This window comes from Brachionichthys hirsutus, chromosome 8 (genome assembly GCF_040956055.1).
Source record: "Brachionichthys hirsutus isolate HB-005 chromosome 8, CSIRO-AGI_Bhir_v1, whole genome shotgun sequence".
Lineage (NCBI taxonomy): Eukaryota > Metazoa > Chordata > Actinopteri > Lophiiformes > Brachionichthyidae > Brachionichthys > Brachionichthys hirsutus.
The window spans coordinates 15,540,622-15,565,106 of NC_090904.1; the positions used below are offsets into that span (position 1 = coordinate 15,540,622).

At 51.6% G+C, this 24,485-nt stretch overlaps 1 protein-coding gene across 1 annotated transcript in view; it reads left to right on the top strand.

The window, feature by feature from the left end:
- The window catches only part of ephb2b (eph receptor B2b), a 66,376-nt gene extending 44,808 nt beyond the window's left edge, over positions 1 to 21,568 (top strand). Inside the window, exons 6-16 of the mRNA XM_068742174.1 lie at positions 2,551 to 2,675; positions 3,221 to 3,383; positions 4,202 to 4,310; positions 6,492 to 6,559; positions 7,625 to 7,747; positions 7,837 to 8,084; positions 14,459 to 14,674; positions 14,790 to 14,939; positions 19,015 to 19,208; positions 19,893 to 20,048; positions 21,460 to 21,568. Coding sequence (XP_068598275.1) covers positions 2,551 to 2,675; positions 3,221 to 3,383; positions 4,202 to 4,310; positions 6,492 to 6,559; positions 7,625 to 7,747; positions 7,837 to 8,084; positions 14,459 to 14,674; positions 14,790 to 14,939; positions 19,015 to 19,208; positions 19,893 to 20,048; positions 21,460 to 21,568 — 1,661 coding nt within the window. The remainder of the gene's footprint in view (positions 1 to 2,550; positions 2,676 to 3,220; positions 3,384 to 4,201; positions 4,311 to 6,491; positions 6,560 to 7,624; positions 7,748 to 7,836; positions 8,085 to 14,458; positions 14,675 to 14,789; positions 14,940 to 19,014; positions 19,209 to 19,892; positions 20,049 to 21,459) is intronic.
- Positions 21,569 to 24,485: the final 2,917 nt, after the last annotated feature.

The following is a 24,485-nucleotide window of genomic DNA, read 5'->3' on the forward strand; positions in this document are numbered from 1 at the left end:
GGTGACCCCCCCTCCCTGACCTCACGGTGCTACTCAAAGGACTGTATAACGTTTTGGGTCACTGTGCTAACAATGACGGGACACCCATTTACTCTGCCACAGGATCAGAACATTGTGTTTGGTTTAACGGTCCCGTATTCTGCCCTTCGTCCACAAGTTAACGCAAAATAGCAAACAGATGCTGCAGGACAGCGTCCCTCATTTCTGTCTCTAACAGATGCTGCAGGACAGCGTCCCTCATTTCTGTCTCAAACAGATGCTGCAGGACAGCGTCCCTCATTTCTGTCTCAAACAGATGCTGCAGGACAGCGTCCCTCATTTCTGTCTCAAACAGATGCTGCAGGACAGCGTCCCTCATTTCTGTCTCAAACAGTTCCATCAGAAATACTCTAAACCCAGAATCAAAAGTACGTTCATAGCGAGCAGCAGTGCTACCATGGTAACCGCGAGGGACGCTTTTAGCACACAAAAACATTTTTGGAGGCTGGAGGATATTTCCACCAGAAATAAACGTTATTCACTCTGCTCTTCTGTCCTCTGACGCTGGTAGCCGGAGTAAAGATCGTTGATCAGTGCAGAACAATTGATGCGACGACCCACAGGTAGAGCGTGGACCTGCAGAGGACAGACACAGGGACGCATCAGGACGCTGCTCGTCCCCCGGCTTGACGTCAAGCCGGGGGACGTTTCTTCCAGACGTGTTTCAGGAGGTGATTCCAGACGTACCGAACTAGGAAGGACTGACTGGACGGTTTATTTTACTGTTTTGGGTTGATGAGGACCCAGAATCACCAGAATGGAGTAGAAACGTGGGACAGAGAGTTTTTCTAAGTAGAATAAACGATCGGCGCCGATCCTGAATGCTTCGAGGTGTTCCGGACCGTTCCTGCTGCAGTGTTGGGAACGTTTTGGGAAGTACAGATTCAATATTCAGAACTTGGTACTCTGAGATTAGCTGTCTGCTGTGCGTTACTGCCCAATATACCTGCAGGTACTTTGAATCCTTCAGTATTAGGAAACAGGTTCATGTACTTCAGATACTTCAGATCGCTGCAGACACTAAAGGATTTTAGACGCCTACATTTCTTTAAGGAAAATGATTTGTCACTTTAGCAATTTGGGCTCGACAAGAGTTTATTTCAGTTGCTGTAAACATCTTCATCGGGACATCTGCCTGTCCTCTATCTGTCCTGTCCTCTATCTGCCTGTCCTCGACCTGCCTGTCCTCGACCTGCCTGTCCTCTATCTGTCTGTCCTCTATCTGCCTGTCCTCTATCTGTCTGTCCTCTACCTGCCTGTCCTCTATCTGCCTGTCCTCTATCTGCCTGTCCTCTATCTGTCTGTCCTCTACCTGCCTGTCCTCTATCTGCCTGTCCTCTATCTGTCTGTCCTCTACCTGACTGTCCTCTACCTGCCTGTCCTCTATCTGTCCTGTCCTCTATCTGCCTGTCCTCTATCTGACTGTCCTGTATCTGCCTGTCCTGTATCTACCTGTCCTGTATCTGCCTGTCCTCTACCTGTCCTGTCCTGTATCTGCCTGTCCTGTCCTGTATCTGATGACTGTCCTGTCCTATATCTGACTGTCCTGTCCTGTATCTGCCTGTCCTGGTCTGTATCTGCCTGTCCTGTCCTGTATCTGATGACTGTCCTGTCCTGTATCTACCTGTCCTGTCCTGTATCTGATGACTGTCCTGTCCTGTCCTGTATCTACCTGTCCTGTCCTGTATCTGCCTGTCCTGGTCTGTATCTGCCTGTCCTGTCCTGTATCTGATGACTGTCCTGTCCTGTATCTACCTGTCCTGTCCTGTATCTGATGACTGTCCTGTCCTGTATCTACCTGTCCTGACCTGTATCTGATGACTGTCCTGTCCTGTATCTACCTGTCCTGTCCTGTATCTGATGACTGTCCTGTCCTGTATCCGCCTGTCCTGGTCTGTATCTACCTGTCCTGTCCTGTATCTGCCTGTCCTGTCCTGTATCTACCTGTCCTGTCCTGTATCTACCTGTCCTGTCCTGTATCTACCTGTCCTGTCCTGTATCTACCTGTCCTGTCCTGTATCTACCTGTCCTGTCCCAGGGCCAGCACACGCATGACTAAATGATTTTCATACCCTTTGAATCATGAACGTTCTCATGTTTTAATCATCTCAAACATGAAATTGGAAGAAAAGAAAATACTGTTGCTAATTTTGAACGGCTGTAATTTGCGGGATGGAAAACCTCCGCCTCGTCCTCAGACCTCTCATCAGCAAGGAAAATACGCATAAACAAGTACAGCTAGGACAGAAAAAGTTGTGACTCGTGGTGGAGGCACGCCAGTTGCTTGTTTAAGTTACGTGGTTGACCAACGGGGCTAACTCCATGTAACGCGTGATGGGGTTGTGATTCTATTTAGAAACGGTGAAGAGCACGCTGATCGAGGGAAGCCCCCCGAGGCTCCTGTGGTTTAGCCTGGCTTGTGTGTGTGTTCCACCGTGGAAGAACCCGGGGGGGGGGGGGGTTCAAGGTGCTGTGTGCGGGACCTAACACGCCGTCCCCCTCTCCTCGCAGCTCCATCGACGGTATCCATCATGCACCAGGCCAGCCGGACCGTGAGCAGCATCACGCTGTCCTGGTCCCAGCCGGACCAGCCCAACGGGCTCATCCTGGACTACGAGCTGCAGTACTACGAAAAGGTACCAGACGAGTTCCAACATCTCTTCTTCTGAATATTCTCTCTATTATAATCACGGCCCGTCGCTGGGAAATGAAGCCCGGCTCCACCCCCCGGGGGGGCCAATGGAGAGCTGGGGTTGAAATAGTGATCCACTAGCTGCTCTGAAGATCACACAGACACGTTGCTTCACGTACAGCGAGCACCGGCGTGAATGAAACGCACGTATCCGTGGAGCGTTGCTCTGCTTCCTTCTCTTTTAGCATAATTCCCATCACTGACGCTGCAGGAGAGAACTGTCAAAAGCAACTGTCCCGGCTCCTGCTGCGTCTCAGGCCTGAGGAGGGGCGTGGCTCTGATCATCAGACGCCTCCTCCCGTCCCGCTGCCGGATCAAACCGTGTGTTACTGCAGCTATTTATAGAACCAATCGTGCTCCCACTTTAGTGACTTGGAGACTTGGAGAGAAGCGCGCTCCAAGTCATGATTCAGAGCGGCGACAATGACATTCTGTTCTGTGCGAGCCAATGGGATGCCTTTATTTGACTTGTTGATGTTCTCCCTCTAGGACCAATCAGAATTTAACTCTTCCATCATCAGGAGCCAGACCAACACGGTGGTCATCCGTGGCCTGAAGCCAGGCAGCATCTACGTGTTCCAAGTCCGGGCCCGGACCGTGGCTGGCTTTGGGCGCTACAGTGGCAAACTTTACTTCCAGACCATGACTGAGGGTGAGAATCCAGCCACCATTCACCGACGCACGCAGCGCCGTAATCCCCGCCATGCGCCGTTGCATGCATGCAGACAGCTGCAGGAATGACATCCTGTTGTAGCAAACAATCCCATTATTATCCTCGTCACGCCGCTTTCACTATTCCACACAATTCCATAGGCTATACAATCATTCTGGGTTTGTAGCCAAAAATGTCCTTCACTAAATCACATAGTACCCCCCCCGATCTGTGCTTTCTGCAGAAAATGTGGAGAAGTCAATCTTTCTATCCAAAACCTTTAAGCTTGAATAGTTAGTAGTAGTAGTAGTAGTAGTAGTAGTAGTACCGGTAGTAGTCGTAGCCTTCGTTTGCGGCTCACTCGTGTGTTTGAACTCTGAAAATCTGTTCGACTCCGAAGGCATTTTAAACTCCATTGTTTCGGTGGAAAACCGAGTCGTTTGAGAACCGAGGTTCCTCTGTATATTCTAAAACTATGACATAAATGCCACTAGAATGGAGCAGCAGCTAGCTGCTAGCCTCTGAAGCTAGAACGCAGTGACTGGCGCTGCCTCTGAGCCCACTCAGAATCCTGTTCAGGCTGCGTCTCACCCAAACACGCTTCCTGCCAGACGATGTTTCTGTATCCGCAGCACCTGAGAACAGTCAAGATGGTTCATGCAGACAGTGGAGACGCCAAGAAGCCCCCTGGTTCACCCATCCTTATGTCTGTCTGTCACCAACTGCCCCCTCCACATGGAGGCGCTCAGATGCTTATCCATATGTTTCAGCTTGTGCGAGTGTGTATTTATATCTGTGTGCGTTTCTTCTTTTCACAGAGGAATACAACACCAGTATTCAGGAGAAGCTGCCTCTCATCATTGGCTCGGCGGCCGCTGGTTTAGTCTTCCTCATCGCTGTGGTTGTCATTATCCTCGTCTGTAGCCGGTGAGTCGTGGAACATCTGGAACATCTTCACACGCTCTCAGGAACACTTTCTAAATAGTACGGCTGCATGCGCGTGCTGGCCTTCACCTTGAATCTATGCTCAAACGTCCGCTCTCACTCATCGCTGCTATATATGTTTTTCTTGGATGGTATACAAACTGTTCCACAGGCAGTCGCCTATTGGATCAGGACAGCCCAAATAACAACACGTGGAATTGTGGGGTCGTTTTCCAGAACAGAAGAGAAACAAAGAAGTTAAAGTGTTCTGACAGCCTGATTGAGCATCGCATGAAGACATATTGAGTTTACAGTTTCAATAATTAGCTGGTTAAACATACTTGAACTCCTCCCCTTGGGCTAGGATCTCCTGGAGGTTACTCTCCACCCTTTTCCGGCCTCGGATTTAGAGGTGCTGATTCTCATCCAGTGAGAGCTGGAGGGCGTGGCCTGATGAAGCCAACAGGATCACGTTGTCTGCAAAAAGCAGCGACCCAATCCTGAGGTCACCAAACCGAACCCCCTCAACACCCCGGCTGCACCTAGAAATTCTGTCCATAAAGGTTCTGAACAGAATCGGTGACAAAGGGCAGCCCTGGCGGAGTCCAACCCGTACTGGAAATAGGTCCGACTTACTGCCGGCAATGCGGACCAAGCTCTGGCACCGGTCATATAGGGAGCGGACACCCCGTATGAGGGGGTCCGACACCCCGTACTCCCGGAGCACCCCCCACAGGACTCCCCGAGGGACACGGTCGAATGCCTTCTCCAAATCCACAAAACACATGTGGACTGGTTGGGCAAACTCCCATGCACCCTCCGGGACCCTGGGGCCTTGCCACTGATGAGCTTTTTGACCTCGATAACCTCAGCCCCAGAGATGGAAGAGCCCACACCAGAGTCCCCAGGCCCTGCTTCCTTTCGAAGTCGTCCCTCCACCGATCTACGACGTCTCGAGTCGAGGTCAGCAGCGCACCATCCCCACCATACACAGTGTTGACCGTGCACTGCTTCCCCGTCCTGAGACGCCAGCTGGTGGTCCAGAACCTCTGCGAAGTCCGGAAGTCGGTTTCCATGGCCTCACCGAACTCCTCCCATGCCCTGGTTTTTGCCTCAGCAACAGCGGTAGCTGCGCCCCGCTTGGTCTGTCGGTACCGTCTGCTGCCTCCGGAGTCCCACAGGCCAAAAGGGCCTGGTAGGACTCCTTCAGCTTGACGGCATCCCTCACCACCGGTGTCCACCAAGAGGTTCGGGAATTGCCGCCACGACAGGCACCGACCACCGTCCCCCACCCGAAGGCGGAGGGAGGCACCCTCTTGTCTACTGTGTTAAACAGGGGGAATTGAGACCAGAAATCTTTTCACATTAGGTCAAACGTTGAAATGACTGTCCTCGTTTTGAGCCGATGGTTTGAAGATGTATATCAGGCATCCTCCAAGAACCAAAAGTAAAGGATTGTAGCCCACCTTTATGGAATTTAGCTTTGTGTCATGTAATGAACCAAGTCCAGTTCCACGTCTGTCAGGTCTCATATGGTGGGTGACAAAGAGTGTGTAGATGTCCACAACATATATTTATGTTGTTCTGCTTCTTAATAGATTTTACAAATGTATTTATAATATTATTTTAATGTGAAAGTATGGCTTTAATTCAACATAATTAAAGCCATTGTAACTGAACTGGATGCACCAGTCCAGATTCCGGTACCTCAGCCCCGGGTGTCTGCCATAAATCAAATGTGTGCCCTTAAATGATATCCTCATCAGCCTCATGTCAAACCGATGGGAGGAGGAAGCAGCACCAGGGTCGGTCTTAGCAGATAGAAATGTATTTAGGAGGGGACGCGTCCCGTTCTGGACGTCCTGGTGTCTCCTGGTGTGATGGTATCAATCTGTTCCACAATACGTGACACAAGCAGTCCATCGAAATAAAACAAATGGTGCTCTGCGAACCCTGGTCGCACACCAAAGATACAAAATGGAATACAATGAAGCACGTTTGTGAGATATACCCACAATGCACCGGAAAGCATAGAGAAAATGTTCGTCTTGCTTTGCACAAAACCAACTGCTGATCTGTCAACAAAGAAATGGGGTGCATCTTCCATGTAGCCCTGGGGGCGTTTGATCTGTGCTCCTGCCCCTCCCTTTGAACCGGAGCTACAGTTCTTTGTCTTCCCCCCAGGAGGCGTGGCTTCGACCGGGCTGATTCAGAATACACCGACAAACTGCAGCATTACACCAGCGGCCACAGTGAGTAACCCCCCCTACCGCCCTTCCACACCTGTCTCCATGACTACCGTCTCACACACCTGTCTCCATGGCTACCACCTTGGCGGTGGGCCAGCACCTGTTGTTTCGCTCTGCTTCGCTGCAGTGTTTGAGTGTGTCGTCGTATTTCTCCGGTGGAACTCGGCCGGTCGTCGCTCACATCGCCGCCTCAGCATGTTCAGACTCTGTGAATGGAAGGTTATTTCTGGATGACTCCCTCCTCATGCAGCACGCTGGCGCAAAGCTTCAATAATCCCTCCTTCTCACGCATGATTGGCAGGATTTACGTTCATAACGTCATCCGAACATGTTGTTTACTCGATTGTGTACTTCGCACCCTGCTGCATCGTTTGTAGGATAATTCCTAATCCGATCAGAATGTGCAAAGAACTCCAGTTTGTGTTTAAGTCGGAAGTTTGTCCGGCTGAGCCAATTATCCGATGCTGCTAATAGCGGCTTACAGTGTGTCCGTGTGCACACCGTCCCTACATCAGTGCCAGGCCAGGCTTCTGCCCCCGTGTACCGGGATCTGGGCTTCAGCTTCCGAAGCCAATGCTACGTTTTAGTGATGAGGCTTTTTTGCCTGGTCAGATCTTCTCCATCTGTTCATTTCTGCAGCGCGGCGTGCCAGCGTTTCACAACGTGTGCGTGCACTTAGAGCTCTGCAGCAGCCCAACCATGAGTTCAGTGTCCATTTAAACAGCCTCAGGTCTGAGGTGTAGGTGAGAGCCAAGTAATCGGATTTAAGACTTGGGACATTTAAGTCCCCGAACACTTAAAGGTCACCTTAAGCCAATTTACTGGGCATCAGGGCTTAGGAGAGCCAATTTATTTCTCGGAGAAGAGCTGAGCGAACCTGATAGAGCTCTCGTTTCTCTCCCGAGTGTTAATGATGACGCAGAGAGAGAGAGTATATACAGTATGTGTAGACTGGAGGGTCCCTGTCCTTGCTGCCCATAGCAACCACTTCTAAATACACAACGTTTGACAAGCCTGCAGGACTGTAAAAGAATCAAATATTATATCTGCGCTTTCCTTTTTTCCAAGTGACTCCAGGAATGAAGATCTACATCGATCCGTTCACATACGAGGACCCCAACGAGGCCGTCAGGGAGTTTGCAAAGGAGATTGATATATCCTGTGTAAAGATTGAGCAGGTCATCGGTGCAGGTAATGGAACGTGGAGGAATGTTGCTCTGGGTTTGAGTTTGTTTATGAGGAAGGCCCTTGCCTTTTGTTCCCGTGTTACGTCAACCCAGGGGAGTTTGGCGAGGTGTGCAGCGGGAACTTCAAGCTCCCGGGCAAAAGGGAAATGTTTGTAGCCATCAAAACGCTGAAATCCGGCTACACGGAGAAACAAAGGCGGGACTTCCTCAGTGAGGCCAGCATCATGGGCCAGTTTGACCATCCTAATGTCATCCACCTGGAGGGCGTGGTCACCAAGAGCAGTCCCGTCATGATCATCACGGAGTTCATGGAGAATGGATCGCTGGATTCTTTCCTTCGGGTAAGCCGCCGGATCACTGTCTGCAGTGTTTCTGTGTTTCGCCTTCAAAAACGTCCATTTCAAGAAAACATGGAATTTATTTCAATTTATTCTGCTTTGCTTTAAAAAGCCAGAATAACCCGGTCTGTCTGTGTGCTGCACTCACGTATCAAAGGGAGTGATTGGAATTGATTGCCTCGGTTATCCTTTGGTTGCTACAGTGGAGGCTGTTCCTCTAACCCAGCGGCCCCCACATTCTTGTCTTTTACTTCAGGGTTCTCGGTCTCTGTGTGCCGAAGCAGTTTTGAACCCTTCATTGCTCGTTAACGAAGCTAATCAGCTGTTGATAAACCGTGTTTTAAGTCCGACTCTTTTCTTGGAGGTCGTCGACTCCTCTTCTTCCTCCCCCTCTTCTTCCTTCTCAGTTGGACTCTCCCATTAGCAAAGAAGATCTCCAAAGACGTTTGTTTTTTATTAATCTTCACTAGTTCTCGTCTGTTTTTAGTAACGTTTCACGTAAAGCATGTAAATTCACAGGCGAATGTTACGTTGGAGAAAATACGGTGGGTTTTCAAAATAAAACACCTTTTAGACGCTAATAATCGATACAACGGAAATTGTATACATTAGTTCTTCTTTCTGTGCGGCCCGGTAACAAATGCCTCACGGACCGGTACCGGGCTGCGGCCCGGTGTTTGGGGACCACTGCTGTAAATGATGATGATGATGATGATGATGATGTCGCTGCCTGGTCTTTCGGTAGGTCCGGTGTGTGAGAGGAGATCTCATGTCAGAGAAATCTACATACTTATGTCACTTATTGTGTGTACTTTCATCTACCCAAATTACTGTGGAATGAATGGACAAAAACAGCTCCTGAGATTTTAAGGCATCAAACCTTTTTATTTCAAATGTAGCGGGAACTCTCCATTTAACGTGACAAAGGGAGTCCAATGAGAATGGCACATTAGGGGTTAACAGTACCTCTTTACGTTCTTGAAGTAAAAAGTGTTACAACGACGCTATGCAGTAGAGGCGGTGGATAATGCAGTAGTTTTTGTATGCACATGCAAAGGTCAGTTTAACAGAATTGAACGGAACATCTAAAGCAGGAGTCTCAAACTGAAATGACCCGGGGCAGCGGTCGGGAACCTTTTTGACTAAGAAAGCCATGAAAGCAAAATATTTGGACATTTATTTCAGTGAGAGCCATATAATATATCTTAAACGCGGATTCAACTAAATGTCAGTATAAGCGGTAAGCAGGTAATAAACTAGTATAATAAGCCTCTGAACGTTACGGACTAACGTGAGCGGAGCCCAGAAAGCAGAGAACAGAGACGGGGCGATGGTTGAATTGATCATTTACACCTGGAGCTGCACACAGGACGAGGGGGGGCTGGAGCCCAACGTAATAATACACAGCTGAGAGAAAACCAAAAAGCAAGCGATGCCCTCTTGAAGCAAACGCAGGGCCCCGTCTTTTTCACACGTTTATTCCAAAAGAAGGTCCCAGGTAAGAATACATTAAAATAGTAGTAATCTGGAATTAAGGTGGAGCCAAACAAAGTCCACTCTGCCACCGTGCACACAGCTGGCCACGCCCACCCCTAATGGCGGGATGACGGCCTACCTTTAAAGTGGCAGCCCAGGCTCAGGGCGGAACCGTGACAGCGTGCTTCCGCTCTGTGATTTTTCATAATATCTTTTCAGTGAGCTTGTACTGGTGAGTTTTGTTAATAAAGTTTAAAAAAAAAGGTTTTTTTTTTTTATCGGTGCGCGAGCCATATCCATCCATCCATCCATTTTCTTCCGCTTATCCGGGGCCGGGTCGCGGGGGCAGCAGCCTAAGCAGGGAAACCCAGACTTCCCTCTCCCCGGCCACTTCCTCTAGCTCTTCCGGGGGGATCCCGAGGCGTTCCCAGGCCAGCCGAGAGACATAGTCTCTCCAGCGTGTCCTGGGTCTTCCCCGTGGTCTCCTCCCGGTGGGCCGTGCCCTGAACACCTCACCAGGGAGGCGTTCAGGAGGCATCCTGAATAGGTGTCCGAGCCACCTCATCTGGCCCCTCTCAACGCGGAGGAGCAGCGGCTCTACTCCGAGCTCCTCCCGGATGACTGAGCTTCTCACCCTATCTCTAAGGGAGAGCCCAGCCACCCTACGGAGGAAGCTCATTTCAGCCGCTTGTACCCGGGATCTCGTTCTTTCGGTCACTACCCAAAGCTCGTGACCACAGGTGAGGGTAGGAACGAAGATCGACCGGTAAATCGAGAGCTTCGCCTTTCGACTCAGCTCTCTCTTCACCATGACGGATCTGTGCAGAGTCCGCATCACTGCAGAAGCTGCACCGATCCGTCTGTCGATCTCTCGCTCCATTCTTCCCTCACTCGTGAACAAGACCCCGAGGTACTTGAACTCCTCCACTTGGGGCAGGATCTCCTCCCCGACCTGGAGGGTGCACTCCACCCTTTTCCGACTGAGAGCCATGGCCTCGGATTTGGAGGTGCTGATTCTCATCCCGGCCGCTTCACATGCGGCTGCGAACCGATCCAGTGAGAGCTGGAGGGCACGGCCTGATGAAGCCAACAGGATCACATCGTCTGCAAACAGCAGCGATCCAATCCTGAGGTCACCAAACCGAACCCCCTCAACGCCCCGGCTGCACCTAGAAATTCTGTCCATAAAAGTTACAAACAGAATCGGTGACAAAGGGCAGCCCTGGCGGAGTCCAACCCGCACTGGAAATAGGTCCGACTTATTGCCAGCAATGCGGACCAAGCTCTGGCACCGGTCATATAGGGAGCGGACACCCCGTATGAGGGGGTCCGACACCCCATACTCCCGGAGCACCCCCCACAGGACTCCCCGAGGGACACGGTCGAATGCCTTCTCCAAATCCACAAAACACATGTGGACTGGTTGGGCAAACTCCCATGCACCCTCAAGGACCCTGCCGAGGGTGTAAAGCTGGTCCACAGTTCCACGGCCAGGACGAAAACCACATTGCTCCTCCTGAATCCGAGGTTCGACTATCCGGCGGACCCTCCTCTCCAGTACCCCTGAATAGACCTTACCAGGGAGGCTGAGGAGTGTGATCCCTCTGTAGTTGGAACACACCCTCCGGTCCCCCTTCTTATAAAGAGGGACCACCACCCCGGTCTGCCAATCCAGAGGCACTGCCCCCGATGTCCATGCAATGTTGCAGAGTCGTGTCAACCATGACAGCCCTACAACATCCAGAGCCTTAAGGGACTCCGGGCGGATCTCATCCACCCCCGGGGCCCTGCCACCGAGGAGCTTTTTGACTACCTCGGCAACCTCGGCCCCAGAGATAGAGGAGCTCACCCCCGAGTCCCCAGGCCCTGCTTCCTCACTGGAAGGCATGTCGGTGGGATTGAGGAGGTCTTCAAAGTAGTCCCTCCACCGATCTACGACGTCTCGAGTCGAGGTCAGCAGCGCACCATCCCCACCATACACAGTGTTGACCGTGCACTGCTTCCCCCTCCTGAGATGCTGGATGGTGGCCCAGAACCTCTTCGAAGCCGTCCGGAAGTCGTTTTCCATGGCCTCACCGAACTCCTCCCATGCCCGGGTTTTTGCCTCAGCAACCGCGGTAGCTGCACTCCGCTTGGTCTGTCGGTACCTGTCAGCTGCCTCCGGAGTCCCACAGGCCAAAAGGGCCTGGTAGGACTCCTTCTTCAGCTTGACGGCATCCCTCACCACCGGTGTCCACCAAGAGGTCTTGGGATTGCCGCCACAACAGGCACCGACCACCTTACGGCCACAGCACCGATCGGCCGCTTCAACAATGGAGGCACGAAACATGGTCCACTCGGACTCAATGTCCCCTGCCTCCCCCGGTACATGGTCGAAGTTCTCCCGGAGGTGGGAGTTAAAACTCCTTCTGACAGGAGATTCTGCCAGACGTTCCCAACAGACCCTCACAATACGTTTGGGCCTGCCAGGTCTGTCCGGCATCCTCCCCCACCATCGGAGTTGGCTTACCACCAGGTGATGGTCGGTTGACAGCTCCGCCCCTCTCTTCACCCGAGTGTCCAAGACATGCGGCCGCAAGTCCGGTGAGACGACTACAAAGTCGATCATCGAACTGCGGCCTAGGGTGTCCTGGTGCCAAGTGCACATATGGACACCCTTATGCTTGAACATGGTGTTTGTTATGGACAATCTGTGACGAGCACAGAAGTCCAATAACAAAACACCACTCGGATTCCGATCAGGGGGGCCATTCCTCCCAATCACACCCCTCCAGGTCTCACTTTCATTGCCAACATGGGCGTTGAAGTCCCCCAACAGAACGAGGGAATCCCCAGAAGGAGCACTCTCCAGTACCCCCTCCAGGGACTCCAAAAAGGGTGGATACTCTGAACTGCTGTTTGGACCATAGGCACAAACAACAGTCAGGTTCCGTCCCCCCACCCGAAGGCGGAGGGAAGCTACCCTCTCATTTATTGGAGTAAACTCCAACATACAGGCACTGAGCCGGGGGGCAATAAGTATTGCCACCCCTGCCCGGCGCCTCTCACCAGTGGCAACTCCAGAGTGGAAGAGAGTCCAACCCCTCTCAAGAAGGGTGGTTCCGGAGCCCTTGCTGTGTGTCGAGGTGAGGCCAACTATATCCAGTCGGAACTTCTCAACCTCGCACACCAGCTCAGGCTCCTTCCCCGCCAGAGAGGTGACATTCCACGTCCCTAGAGCTAGTTTCTGGAGCCGAGGGTCGGACCGCCAAGGTCCCCGCCTTCGGCTGCCGCCCAGCTCACATCGCACCCGACCCCTCTGGTCCCTCCTATGGGTGGTGAGCCCACGGGAGGAAGGTCCCACGTAGCTTCTTCGGGCTATGCCCGACCGGGCTCCATGGGTGAAGACCCGGCCACCAGGCGCTCGCCATCGTGCCCCACCCCCAGGCCTGGCTCCAGGAGGGGGCCCCGGTGACCCGCGTCCGGGCAAGGGAAGCCCAGGACCAATTATTTTATTCATCATGAGGGGTTTTTGAGCCACCCTTTGTCTGGTCCCTCCCCTAGGACCTGTTTGCCATGGGTGACCCTACCAGGGGCATATAGCCCCGGACAACTGAGCTCCTAGGATCATCGGGACACGCAAACCCCTCCACCACGATAAGGTGGCAGCTCAGGGAGGGGCGCGAGCCATATGTGATCATCAAAAGAGCCATATATGGCTCGAGAGCCATAGGTTCCCAACCCCTGACTTGGGGGGTCGCAGGAGGCAAAGTCTGGGTGAGGTCGGGCACATCAGGTATTCCACACAAAAAGAAGGATGAATGCGGCTTCACCTCGTCAAAAACAATCAGATCTTACTTTCCAATTTTCTGAAAAAATTGGCTTCAAGAAAAATCTTACAATTTTTTAAATAATCTTTTCAGCATTTTTAACAATCGAAAACTCAAAAGACATTCTTGAGATATTCATTAATTGAATAAAAAAATAAAAACATTCATATAAAACTCACATTAACCTTAAACTTTCATATTTTCCTGCGGGCCACAAATTATCATCCTAAGAGTCACAAATGGCCCGCGGGCCACGAGTTTAAGATCCCTGATCTAAAGACTCTGCCGTAGGATTCCCAACACGGACGGTACATTTAAGATGACCCCCCCCCACCCAAGAGGAAGACCTGCCGGCCCCCTGTCAGCACACTGTTCCCATTCGCTACAGAGCCCATCTTCATTGTGCATCAGAGATGCTTCGTTCCTTGGAGGTTGTTCGTATGCTAAACATGTTTACCAGCTGATGGGTCGCGGCCCGTGTCCTCTGAGGTGGAGGGTGGACAGTCGTCTTCTGGGGTCTCTGCAGGCTGCACTGTCCTCCAACAGGACAGCATTTATTTATTACCGAATCACGGAGCACTATGATAAAGTTTCTTATTTGTCACCCCCAAAGGCAGAGCAGGACTCTCTCCTAGACGCTGCTCGGGTCAGGGGACACTGTCTGAGTGTGAGGCCCATGAATAACACATTCTCCTTCATTGCTGCGGTGCAAGGCGGCGCTTCCGGTGGCTAATGAAACAGAGTCAGGCCGGGTCCACGGCTCGGCCCGTCCCATTCCCGCTCATGGCTTCTCTTGTCTGTCCACACCCGTTCCGAAGCCCCCGCGGTGTCGTGTCCTGGTGGGCGGCGGGGTGGGTGCAGGTGTGCACAGTTGGAGGCACGGCGGCACCGGTGCTCCAGACGCTTCCCACCGGGCTGCAGAGCAGAACAGCTGTAGACAGACCCAGCTTAGCCCCGCGCTGCCCTGAACCCATCACAGACCATAATATCCTGCAGAGGAACTGCTGTTCCCGAAATCCATTCTGCCGGTGGTCTAACATCAGATATGAGTCGGGAGGTTTGACTTTCTCGATGGATGTTTGTGTTTGGCAGCAAAACGACGGGCAGTTCACCGTGATCCAGCTCGTGGGGATGCTGCGGGGCATCGCATCGGGCATGAAGTACTTGGCCGACACGAACTACGTGCACCGTGACCTCGCTGCTCGGAACATCCTGGTCAACAGCAACCTGGTGTGCAAGGTGTCCGACTTTGGCCTGTCGCGCTTCCTGGAGGACGACACGTCAGACCCCACCTACACCAGCGCTCTGGTAAGCAAAGCTCCAGTCAGAGCCCACCTGAAGGTCCGGTTCAGGACCTGGCTGCCCTGGGGGGCTCTGTGACGCGTGGCTTTCTGCCTTGCTGCCATGTCTTTGCGTTTTTCAGGGGGGGAAGATTCCTATCCGATGGACTGCGCCTGAAGCCATCCAGTACAGGAAGTTCACCTCAGCCAGCGACGTGTGGAGCTACGGGATCGTCATGTGGGAAGTCACGTCGTACGGCGAGAGGCCTTACTGGGACATGACCAACCAGGACGTACGGCTTTAACTCGTTCTCCCTCATTGTGTTGGAACAGCTCGGTTCTGTTTGTGTGCGTATTCCCTCCTTCGACACGTTCGGCTTCGGGTTTTGTTCAGAGTCCGGGAGACTCCCCCCACGCCACAGAGCCCCCGTCAGATCATGTGAAAGGCATGGCAGTGCTCCGCGTACAGTCGCTGCCTCCCTCTGGGTAATGGAGGAGATAATGAAAATAGCAGTGAGAGCACTAATGTGTTAAGAGGGACCTCCGCAGTTATCTCATCAGCCGCTCCAGATAGCGTTGGGTGCTCGTCCGGCGGGCCGCGAATGAGACTCATCTCAGCTCCTTTAACTCTTTCAGTGCCGTTCACGTCGAAAGGCGTTTTATAACCCAAACATTCCCTGTTATTGTCTTCAACGGACAATAACCTCGGAACGAAAGAAGATAGCAACGGTGTGGTCCTGGTCTTTCGGTAGGTCCGGTGTGTGCCTGGTCTTTCGGTAGGTCCGGTGTGGTCCTGGTCCTTCGGTAGGTCCGGTGTGGTCCTGGTCCTTTGGTAGGTCCGGTGTGTTCCTGGTCTTTCGGTAGGTTCGGTGTGTTCCTGGTCCTTCGGTAGGTCCGGTGTGGTCCTGGTCCTTTGGTAGGTCCGGTGTGTTCCTGGTCTTTCGGTAGGTCCGGTGTGTTCCTGGTCCTTCGGTAGGTCCGGTGTGTTCCTGGTCCTTCGGTAGGTCCGGTGTGTTCCTGGTCCTTCGGTAGGTCCGGTGTGGTCCTGGTCCTTTGGTAGGTCCGGTGTGTGCCTGGTCTTTCGGTAGGTTCGGTGTGGTCCTGGTCCTTCGGTAGGTCCGGTGTGTTCCTGGTCCTTCGGTAGGTCCGGTGTGGTCCTGGTCCTTCGGTAGGTCCGGTGTGTTCCTGGTCCTTCGGTAGGTCCGGTGTGTGCCTGGTCTTTCGGTAGGTCCGGTGTGGTCCTGGTCCTTCGGTAGGTCCGGTGTGTGTCTGGTCCTTCGGTAGGCCCGGTGTGGTCCTGGTCCTTCGGTAGGTCCGGTGTGGTCCTGGACATAGTGAAGAACATTCTGTTGGAAAATCTGGGAAAATGTGCGAGAACTTGGGCCTCAGCATAGCTGAGCTAAAAATTGCCGGTGCTCAAAGAGTTAATGGCCCGGCGATGAGGAGTGGATCGTACATCACAAGTATCCGCCAAGTCGTCTCACCGCTAACCGTTTGCCACCCCCATGTGCACATGCACTAACAACAGCGCCAGCCAGGCCAGACTCTAATGTGGCGAGGCCAGCGATGAAGCCACTGACGGTTGGATCAGAACCTTCCTGTTCTTACGAGGAGGCTGGTAGGATCAGAACCTTCCTGTTCTTACAATGAGGCCGGTTGGATCAGAACCTTCCTGTTCTTACGATGAGGCCGGTAGGATCAGAACCTTCCTGTTCTTACGATGAGGCTGGTAGGATCAGAACCTTCTTGTTCTTACAATGAGGCCGGTTGGATCAGAACCTTCCTGTTCTTACGATGAGGCCGGTTGGATCAGAACCTTCCTGTTCTTACAATGAGGCCGGTTGGATCAGAACCTTCCTGTTCTTACGATGAGGCCGGTAGGATCAGAACCTTCCTGTTCTTACGATGAGGCTGGTAGGATCAGAACCTTCTTGTTCTTACAATGAGGCCGGTTGGATCAGAACCTTCCTGTTCTTACAATGAGGCCGGTTGGATCAGAACCTTCCTGTTCTTACGATGAGGCCGGTTGGATCAGAACCTTCCTGTTCTTACGATGAGGCCGGTTGGATCAGAACCTTCTTGTTCTTACGATGAGGCCGGTTGGATCAGAACCTTCCTGTTCTTACAATGAGGCCGGTAGGATCAGAACCTTCTTGTTCTTACGATGAGGCCGGTAGGATCAGAACCTTCCTGTTCTTACGATGAGGCCGGTTGGATCAGAACCTTCTTGTTCTTACGATGAGGCCGGTTGGATCAGAACCTTCCTGTTCTTACTGACCTTCCCGGGCTTTAACAAACTGCTGCAGTGTTTTCCTGTATTGGAACAGTTTGGACTCTCGGCCTGTAACATGGTGAGAGGCCCAGATGTTCATCTCAGCAGCTTCACCATGAAGACTTCATCCTACACATGATGCTGCTTATCCAAATAGAGAACACGTTTATTGTATGATAATGGGCCGTACAACCTGGGGCGATCAATATCATAGTGGGCATAGTTAGACTTATTCAAGTCCGGAAAGGAAATAGATGTTTGCCGTGCTTGTGCCCGAGCCGCGTGTTTCCCTTTAACACTATTTTAGTATCTTATTCTTATGAGTTAGCAGGATTATAGAAAATCCGCTGGATGGATCTTGATGAAAAACTCTGAAGACGGGTCTTGGTCTATCTTAGATCCCATTAAGTTCTGAGATTGATCCGGATTCCCGTCTGGATACAAAAACATCTGGATTTTCACATTTACTTATAAAGGAGACCTTTCCAAAAAATCCTATCCTGTAAAATCTGCATTCAATTCACCAGACATCCCAGTCATGAAGGGGTCCGGTATGAACCATCATGCAACACGTCTTCTGGTTCTGATCCAGGAACAAATATTACATTTTAACATTAAAACCCATTTATTGATTCAAAGGTCATTTAAAAATACACATCAGCTCTGATTCACTTTGACTTTTCATGTTGGTGCATAAAGATACCGAGAACAATCTAGAACCTTCTGGTGCTGATCCAGATCACCGTGTGGACGGTGTAGACCCAGTTAGGAGGGAACGAGCTGCTTGGTGATGATGAATATATTTATTATATAGAATATTAGAGCAGTACAAGTACAGTCAAACAGTAGCATGTATTACAGTACAAGTACAGTCAAACAGTAGCATGTATTACAGTACAAGTACAGTCACACAGTAGCATGTATTACAGTACAAGTACAGTCAAACAGTAGCATGTATTACAGTACAAATACAGTCAAACAGTAGCATGTATTACAGTACAAGTACAGTCACACAGTAGCATGTATTACAGTACAAATACAGTCAAACAGTAGCATGTATTACAGTACAAGTACAGTCAAACAGTAGCATGTATTACAGTACAAGTACAGTCACACAGTAGCATGTATTACAGTACAAGTACAGTCACACAGTAGCATGTCTTACAGTACAAGTACAGTCACACAGTAGCATGTATTACAGTACAAGTACAGTCACACAGTAGCATGTATTACAGTACAAGTACAGTCAAACATCCTGTCTAAGAGGAGCATTTCTAAAAAGCCCTTGCGGTCTTGTTTCCGTTGAAAGTCCTTCGTACATAAATCATCGACATTTAACAATACAAATAAAAATAAAAATAAATTACTCCACAGATGCAAAATACCAATATATTAAAATTAAAAAGACACATACTATGTACAACGTAGGTGGACAAAAAGGGGTGGGTGGGGGGGGGGGGTGATCCGGAGAGCGTCGTGATGACTATCTCCGTTTCTGCCCCCCTAAAAGGTGTATTTTTAGGGCCGTTTTGAAGGAGGCCAAAGAGGTGCATGTTTTGAGGGCAGGAGTCAAACAGTTCCACCCTTGGGGGGCAGTATTGTAAAAAGATGATTTACCCATGTTAGTCCTGTAGGAGGGGGTAATCAGGTTGTTGTTTGAGCTCCCTCTAGTGTTGTGGCTGTGGGTGTCACTAAATCTGTGGAGGTGTTTATTCAGGTATGCAGGGATTGAGGGGACTGAGGGCAGAGCTGCATTGACTATTTTAAATGCCAATCCCATTTTGAGTTGTTTAACCCTGTCTTCTACCCTGAGCCATTTTAGGCTAGCAAAATGTCCAGGAAGAAGGTGGGTCATGGGCCCCAGATGAGGAGTATCGGGGGAGGTCTGCGCTCTCTGGGGGATTTTCTAGTTCATATATGGTTTTGTCTGTGAACAGCTCAGCTGATTGGACCTCCTACCGACACACTAGTTTGTTCTGGCTCCGCCCCAACCCACCACTAAAGTAACATGGAGGTCAAGGATCTGGGAATGTTTGTAGTCTTCTTTTATGAAGCGCCTCTTACGGAACCTCATTGATCTGTGTCTCCCCCTGCAGGTCATCAATGCAATAGAGCAGGACTACCGGCTACCGCCCCCCATGGACTGCCCCAGCGCGCTTCACCAGCTCATGTTGGACTGCTGGCAAAAGGACCGCAACAACCGGCCCAAGTACAGTCAGATCGTCGGCAACCTGGACAAGATGATCCGCAACCCCAACACGCTGAAGGCCATGACGCCGTTGTCCTCGGGGTGAGGACTTCCTGTGCTGCAGACCGCTGCCTGAGCTGGACCTGGCTTGTCTCGGCTCTGCCGGCGTCCCGCCAGCCGGGCCGTTGCTTTCAGCGTCATTTCACTCTGTTTTTCCTTCCACTCACTGAAACTCCCGCTATCCGTGGCACGGCTCCTTTTTTTCCAGAGGTCTCCTGTCTTTCCTGGCGCCACGCAGTTATGTAAATTAAAGCCTTTTGGTTTCATAAATCAAATCCTTCCCACGAACGCTTTGGGCCAAACCTGGATTGAAGCAGTTGTGCAATTTGCGAAACAAAACATTTCGAAGCATTTTTGCTTTGGGTGTTAGTTTCCGTCGACAGCAAGGCTTTACTGCTCCCCTCATCCCCCCTTCTGCTTTCATCAGTGAGGGGGGGGCGCAGAACCCAGGGCCAGATTTTCCACAGACTCTAAATAGATGCGTTGGCTCCCTGAAGGCCATCACTTCGCTTGGAAAGTACTCTCTATGAGGATTCCGTTTGGAAACTCGTGGATGAGGCCGACGGGATTCTCTAAATTCTGCCTATTCTTTTGAAAACATGACGTCATCCTTCTTGTGTGAATCAAATGCAGGTGGTCGGAACTGACTGTGATGTTTGCGTTGACATTCGGTATTAGCTTTACTCTAAATAGCCTCTCCTTGTGCCCCCCCCCCCCCCCCCCCAGCGTTCATCTCCCGCTCCTCGACCGCAGCATCCCAGACTTCTCCAGCTTCAGTACGGTGGACGAGTGGCTGGATGCCATCAAGATGGGCCAATACAAAGACAATATGGCCACTGCCGACTTCACTACGTTCGATGTGGTGTCCCAGATGACCATGGAGTAAGTTCTGAGGATTCTGGGCCTCATGAGTCAGCGGGAAAAACATGGAGACGCTGATTCCAGTGGGCGTGGCAGCGCCTTGCATGGCAGCAGTCGTCCACTAGAGACACTGATTCCAGTGGGTGTGGCAGCAGTCGTCCACTAGAGACACTGATTCCAGTGGGTGTGGCAGCAGTCGTCCACTAGAGACACTGATTCCAGTGGGCGTGGCAGCAGTCGTCCACTAGAGACCCTGATTCCAGTGGGCGTGGCAGCAGTCGTCCACTAGAGACCCTGATTCCAGTGGGCGTGGCAGCGCCTTGCGTGGCAGCAGTCGTCCACTAGAGACCCTGATTCCAGTGGGCGTGGCAGCAGTCGTCCACTAGAGACACTGATTCCAGTGGGTGTGGCAGCAGTCGTCCACTAGAGACACTGATTCCAGTGGGCGTGGCAGCAGTCGTCCACTAGAGACACTGATTCCAGTGGGCGTGGCAGCAGTCGTCCACTAGAGACCCTGATTCCAGTGGGCGTGGCAGCGCCTTGCGTGGCAGCAGTCGTCCACTAGAGACCCTGATTCCAGTGGGCGTGGCAGCAGTCGTCCACTAGAGACACTGATTCCAGTGGGCGTGGCAGCAGTCGTCCACTAGAGACACTGATTCCAGTGGGTGTGGCAGCAGTCGTCCACTAGAGACACTGATTCCAGTGGGCGTGGCAGCAGTCGTCCACTAGAGACCCTGATTCCAGTGGGCGTGGCAGCGCCTTGCGTGGCAGCAGTCGTCCACTAGAGACACTGATTCCAGTGGGCGTGGCAGCAGTCGTCCACTAGAGACCCTGATTCCAGTGGGCGTGGCAGCAGTCGTCCACTAGAGACCCTGATTCCAGTGGGCGTGGCAGCAGTCGTCCACTAGAGACCCTGATTCCAGTGGGCGTGGCAGCAGTCGTCCACTAGAGACCCTGATTCCAGTGTGGGTCAATGTGAGGCCAGATTGTAAAACTATTTGGGCACCGCAAAGGTGGAAAAGTGCTTTAAAGTGGAGTCCATGTACCCAACACAATATTTAAGGAGGCCAGTGATGGAAAATAAACCAAAACCTTTGTCCAAACAGCAAAACAACATTCTTCTAATCTAGAAAACGATGTATATGAGTTTAAAACCATTAAATAAGGAGAACAAAGTGATGGAACGCCTCCATGACCTCCTGAATCACGTTGGGATGTGATGGACCCTCCTGTTGCTTCTACTCGTGACTGGTGTCTGTGACCTGCGATGTATTTGATTTGGTAACGTGAGGTGGGCGGGTCTTGGCTCATCAGACAGGAAGTCCAACATTTATTAGGCAGTTTTAAAAGCTTTGCTCCGTCCCAGATGGATGAGCATTGGGACACTGCAGACTTGTGTTGTGCTGACTGGTGCCTCTGTCCACCCCTGCAGGGACATCCTGAGGGTCGGCGTGACGCTGGCGGGTCATCAAAAGAAGATCCTCAACAGTGTCCAGATGATGCGGGCCCAGATGAACCAGATCCATTCAGTGGAGGTCTGAAGCTCGGGAGCAGCACAGAGGGGCGCCGCAGGGCCGTGGCCCCGGAGGACGGAGGACGGAGGGGAGGCTTTGTTTGGGGGTTTTTGTGATACGATCTGGTCCTCCTGCCAGACTGCCATTCCTCTCCCGTTCCCCTGTCCACCCCCCCCTGTCCCCTGACCCAGGATCTCCCGCCACCCTTGGGCTCAGCTGTGGAGAGTTTCGGAATCTGAAGTCCGCATGAGGAGGCATCAGGGGCCCCCAGCCGACCTTCGGAGTTCGAGATAGAGACTGCGAGATTAGAAGTGACCAGCATTTGATTTTTGGTTTGTTTGTTTGTTCTGATAACTTTGTAAAGAATTTTTTTAAGAATAAGAGACAAGTGAGAAAAGGCAGGGCCGATTTCTCGGCGATGTCCTGCTGTACGCTCGATGGACTGAGTCGGGATGCTCCCCTTTAAAAGGGCCGGCCCGAAGTCAAGGACGAGTCGAGGTGGCGTCGATGCTAACGAGTCGAGGTGGCGTCGATGCTAACGAGTCGAGGTGGCGCGATGCTAACGAGTCGAGGTGGCGTCGATGCTAACGAGTCGAGGTGGCGCGATGCTAACGAGTCGAGGTGGCGTCGCCTCAACAAGGTGCGATGCTGCCGTTGCCATTTTCCTGTTGGGCACGAGGAAGCCGCTCTCTGGACGGCGGCCCCCAGAGACCCAACACCCCCCAGGAGAGAGAACAGCTAAGAGCAAACCATGAAGTGGACAACTTTGATCACACACTGATGTCATTCTGGCAATTTACAGAACATCAACACTCAAGAAACTAAAAAAAAAAAACGATGTGTGAAATTTTGTGCTGAGTTTTCTGTCTTGCCATTTTCTTACTGGTTTCCTCTCACCTGAGACAAAAAGACACATTTGTTCTCTCACCATGAAATACCATGAAAGCCAAGTGGAACTGTCCCCCGATCCTGATCCTGATCCTGATCCTGATGTGGATCCTGATCCGGATCCTGATCTTGATGCTGATGTGGATCCTGATCCAGATCCTGATCCTGATCCTGATGGCGATCCTGATCTTGATGCTGATGTGGATCCTGATCTTGATGCTGATGTGGATCCTGATCTTGATGCTGATGTGGATCCTGATCTTGATGCTGATGTGGCTCCTGATCCAGATCCTGATCCTGATCCTGATGGCGATACTGATCCCGATCTTGATGCTGATGTGGATCCTGATCTTGATGCTGATGTGGCTCCTGATTCAGATCCTGATCCTGATCCTGATCTTGATGCTGATGTGGATCCTGATCCAGATCCTGATCCTGATCCTGTGCTGTACCTGTCACAGTGCGATGACTCAGCGCGTCCCGTAGCGACGGCGTTCGCCTCCATTGATCTGTTCACACGTGCTCAGAGACGCTCCGGCTGGGACGCGTGTCTCCCAGCATGCAGCGTGAGCGCCTTGATGTTCTGCTTGGCTACGCTACAGATGATAATATTTACACTTCCTCCTTCCTGCTTTCATTTAGAAAATATATTTTTCATTCCATGTTTAAAGTGTTTGCAGTTTGAAAGTTTGTTTCACGCACGCAGATAGATGTTATATTTTGACAAACTCTGCGTGGACATTATTGACTTCTTCCTGCACTGAGTCGACGGTTCGACTCCAGCGAACACCCTGGATCTTCCACCAGAGGTCAGACTTTTATTTTGAGTGTGCACCGACGTAAGGGTTGTGGGTCCCAGCCTGATCGGCCACCCCGTCCTCTCTCCGTGACAACGCACGGGACACCCGTCTCCCGCCGGTCCCTCGCAGTCGGCAGCAGCAGACGAGCCGACACCCATCGCTCATCAGTCGTATGCCGATGCTTTCAGGTGAAAGGTCATCTTCCAGACTGGACGATGCTGTGCCAACCTTTACTTCCAGACATGGTTCCAGCCGGAACCGACTTTACTGCCGGCGCTCCTCACTGAACTCCTTCAGACTGACTGACTTTAGACTGACCTTTAACCTTTGGGTGCAGAGTGTTGAAAAGTGTTGATGCACCTTTGTTGCATCACCAAACGGCGATGCTGGAGTCCAGTCCGACGGCGTCTCGGCTGATGAAACATTGATGGACGTTATTCATTCGTTCATCGTTCTATGTTGGATTATTGTTTCATCGCATCCCCAGTGAAGTTATGCTCCATTACAGGAATGGATTTCACAGAGCAGGGCGTCCTCAGACGTCTGAATATCGGATCACTGGGAAAGTCCAGTGCCGTTTAGCTCGAGGTCTGCAAAGACAGAAAGATGTTCGTGGTCTTCAGCACGAACATCGGCAGCTGTTTCACAGCAACAGGAAGTAGCACCTCCACATGGGGGTGGAGACACAACCGCTTCCTTTGGTACCTTCTCGCTTCCTTTGGTACCTTCTCGCTTCCTTTGGTCCTGCCATTCCCGATTGAAGTAAAAGTGTGAGTGTCGCTGTTCCTCGGCCGCGAGCACAAACACGAGCGTTTCAACGTGGCCCAAGCCAGAGGTCAGCCTCTGGCACAACGTGGCACAGAGCACCAGAGCGCCCTCTACTGCTGCGGTGGTCACAGAGCACCAGAGCGCCCTCTACTGCTCCGGGTTGTGGCATTATTACCTCTGTTTCTCTCTCTGACCCCCCCTCTGTGCCCCCCGCTCTCCCTCCCACCACCACTCTGGCTGTTGGCTAGAGCAGACGAGGAACACGACGTGTTCTCCGCTCCTTTGAGGCCCACATTCTAGACCGGATGTGGGCGGTCCTGTAACTGTATAAATGTACATTGACTGTAACCCTGTGAATGATGTAACATTTTCTTTACTTGTAATATTGTCATTGGTTTATTTTCTAAAAGGGAAAGCCCAACTTGAATTTCCTCAATAAAGAAATACGATCTGTTTCCAAACAGCGACGGCCTCCTGTTAATGTTGTT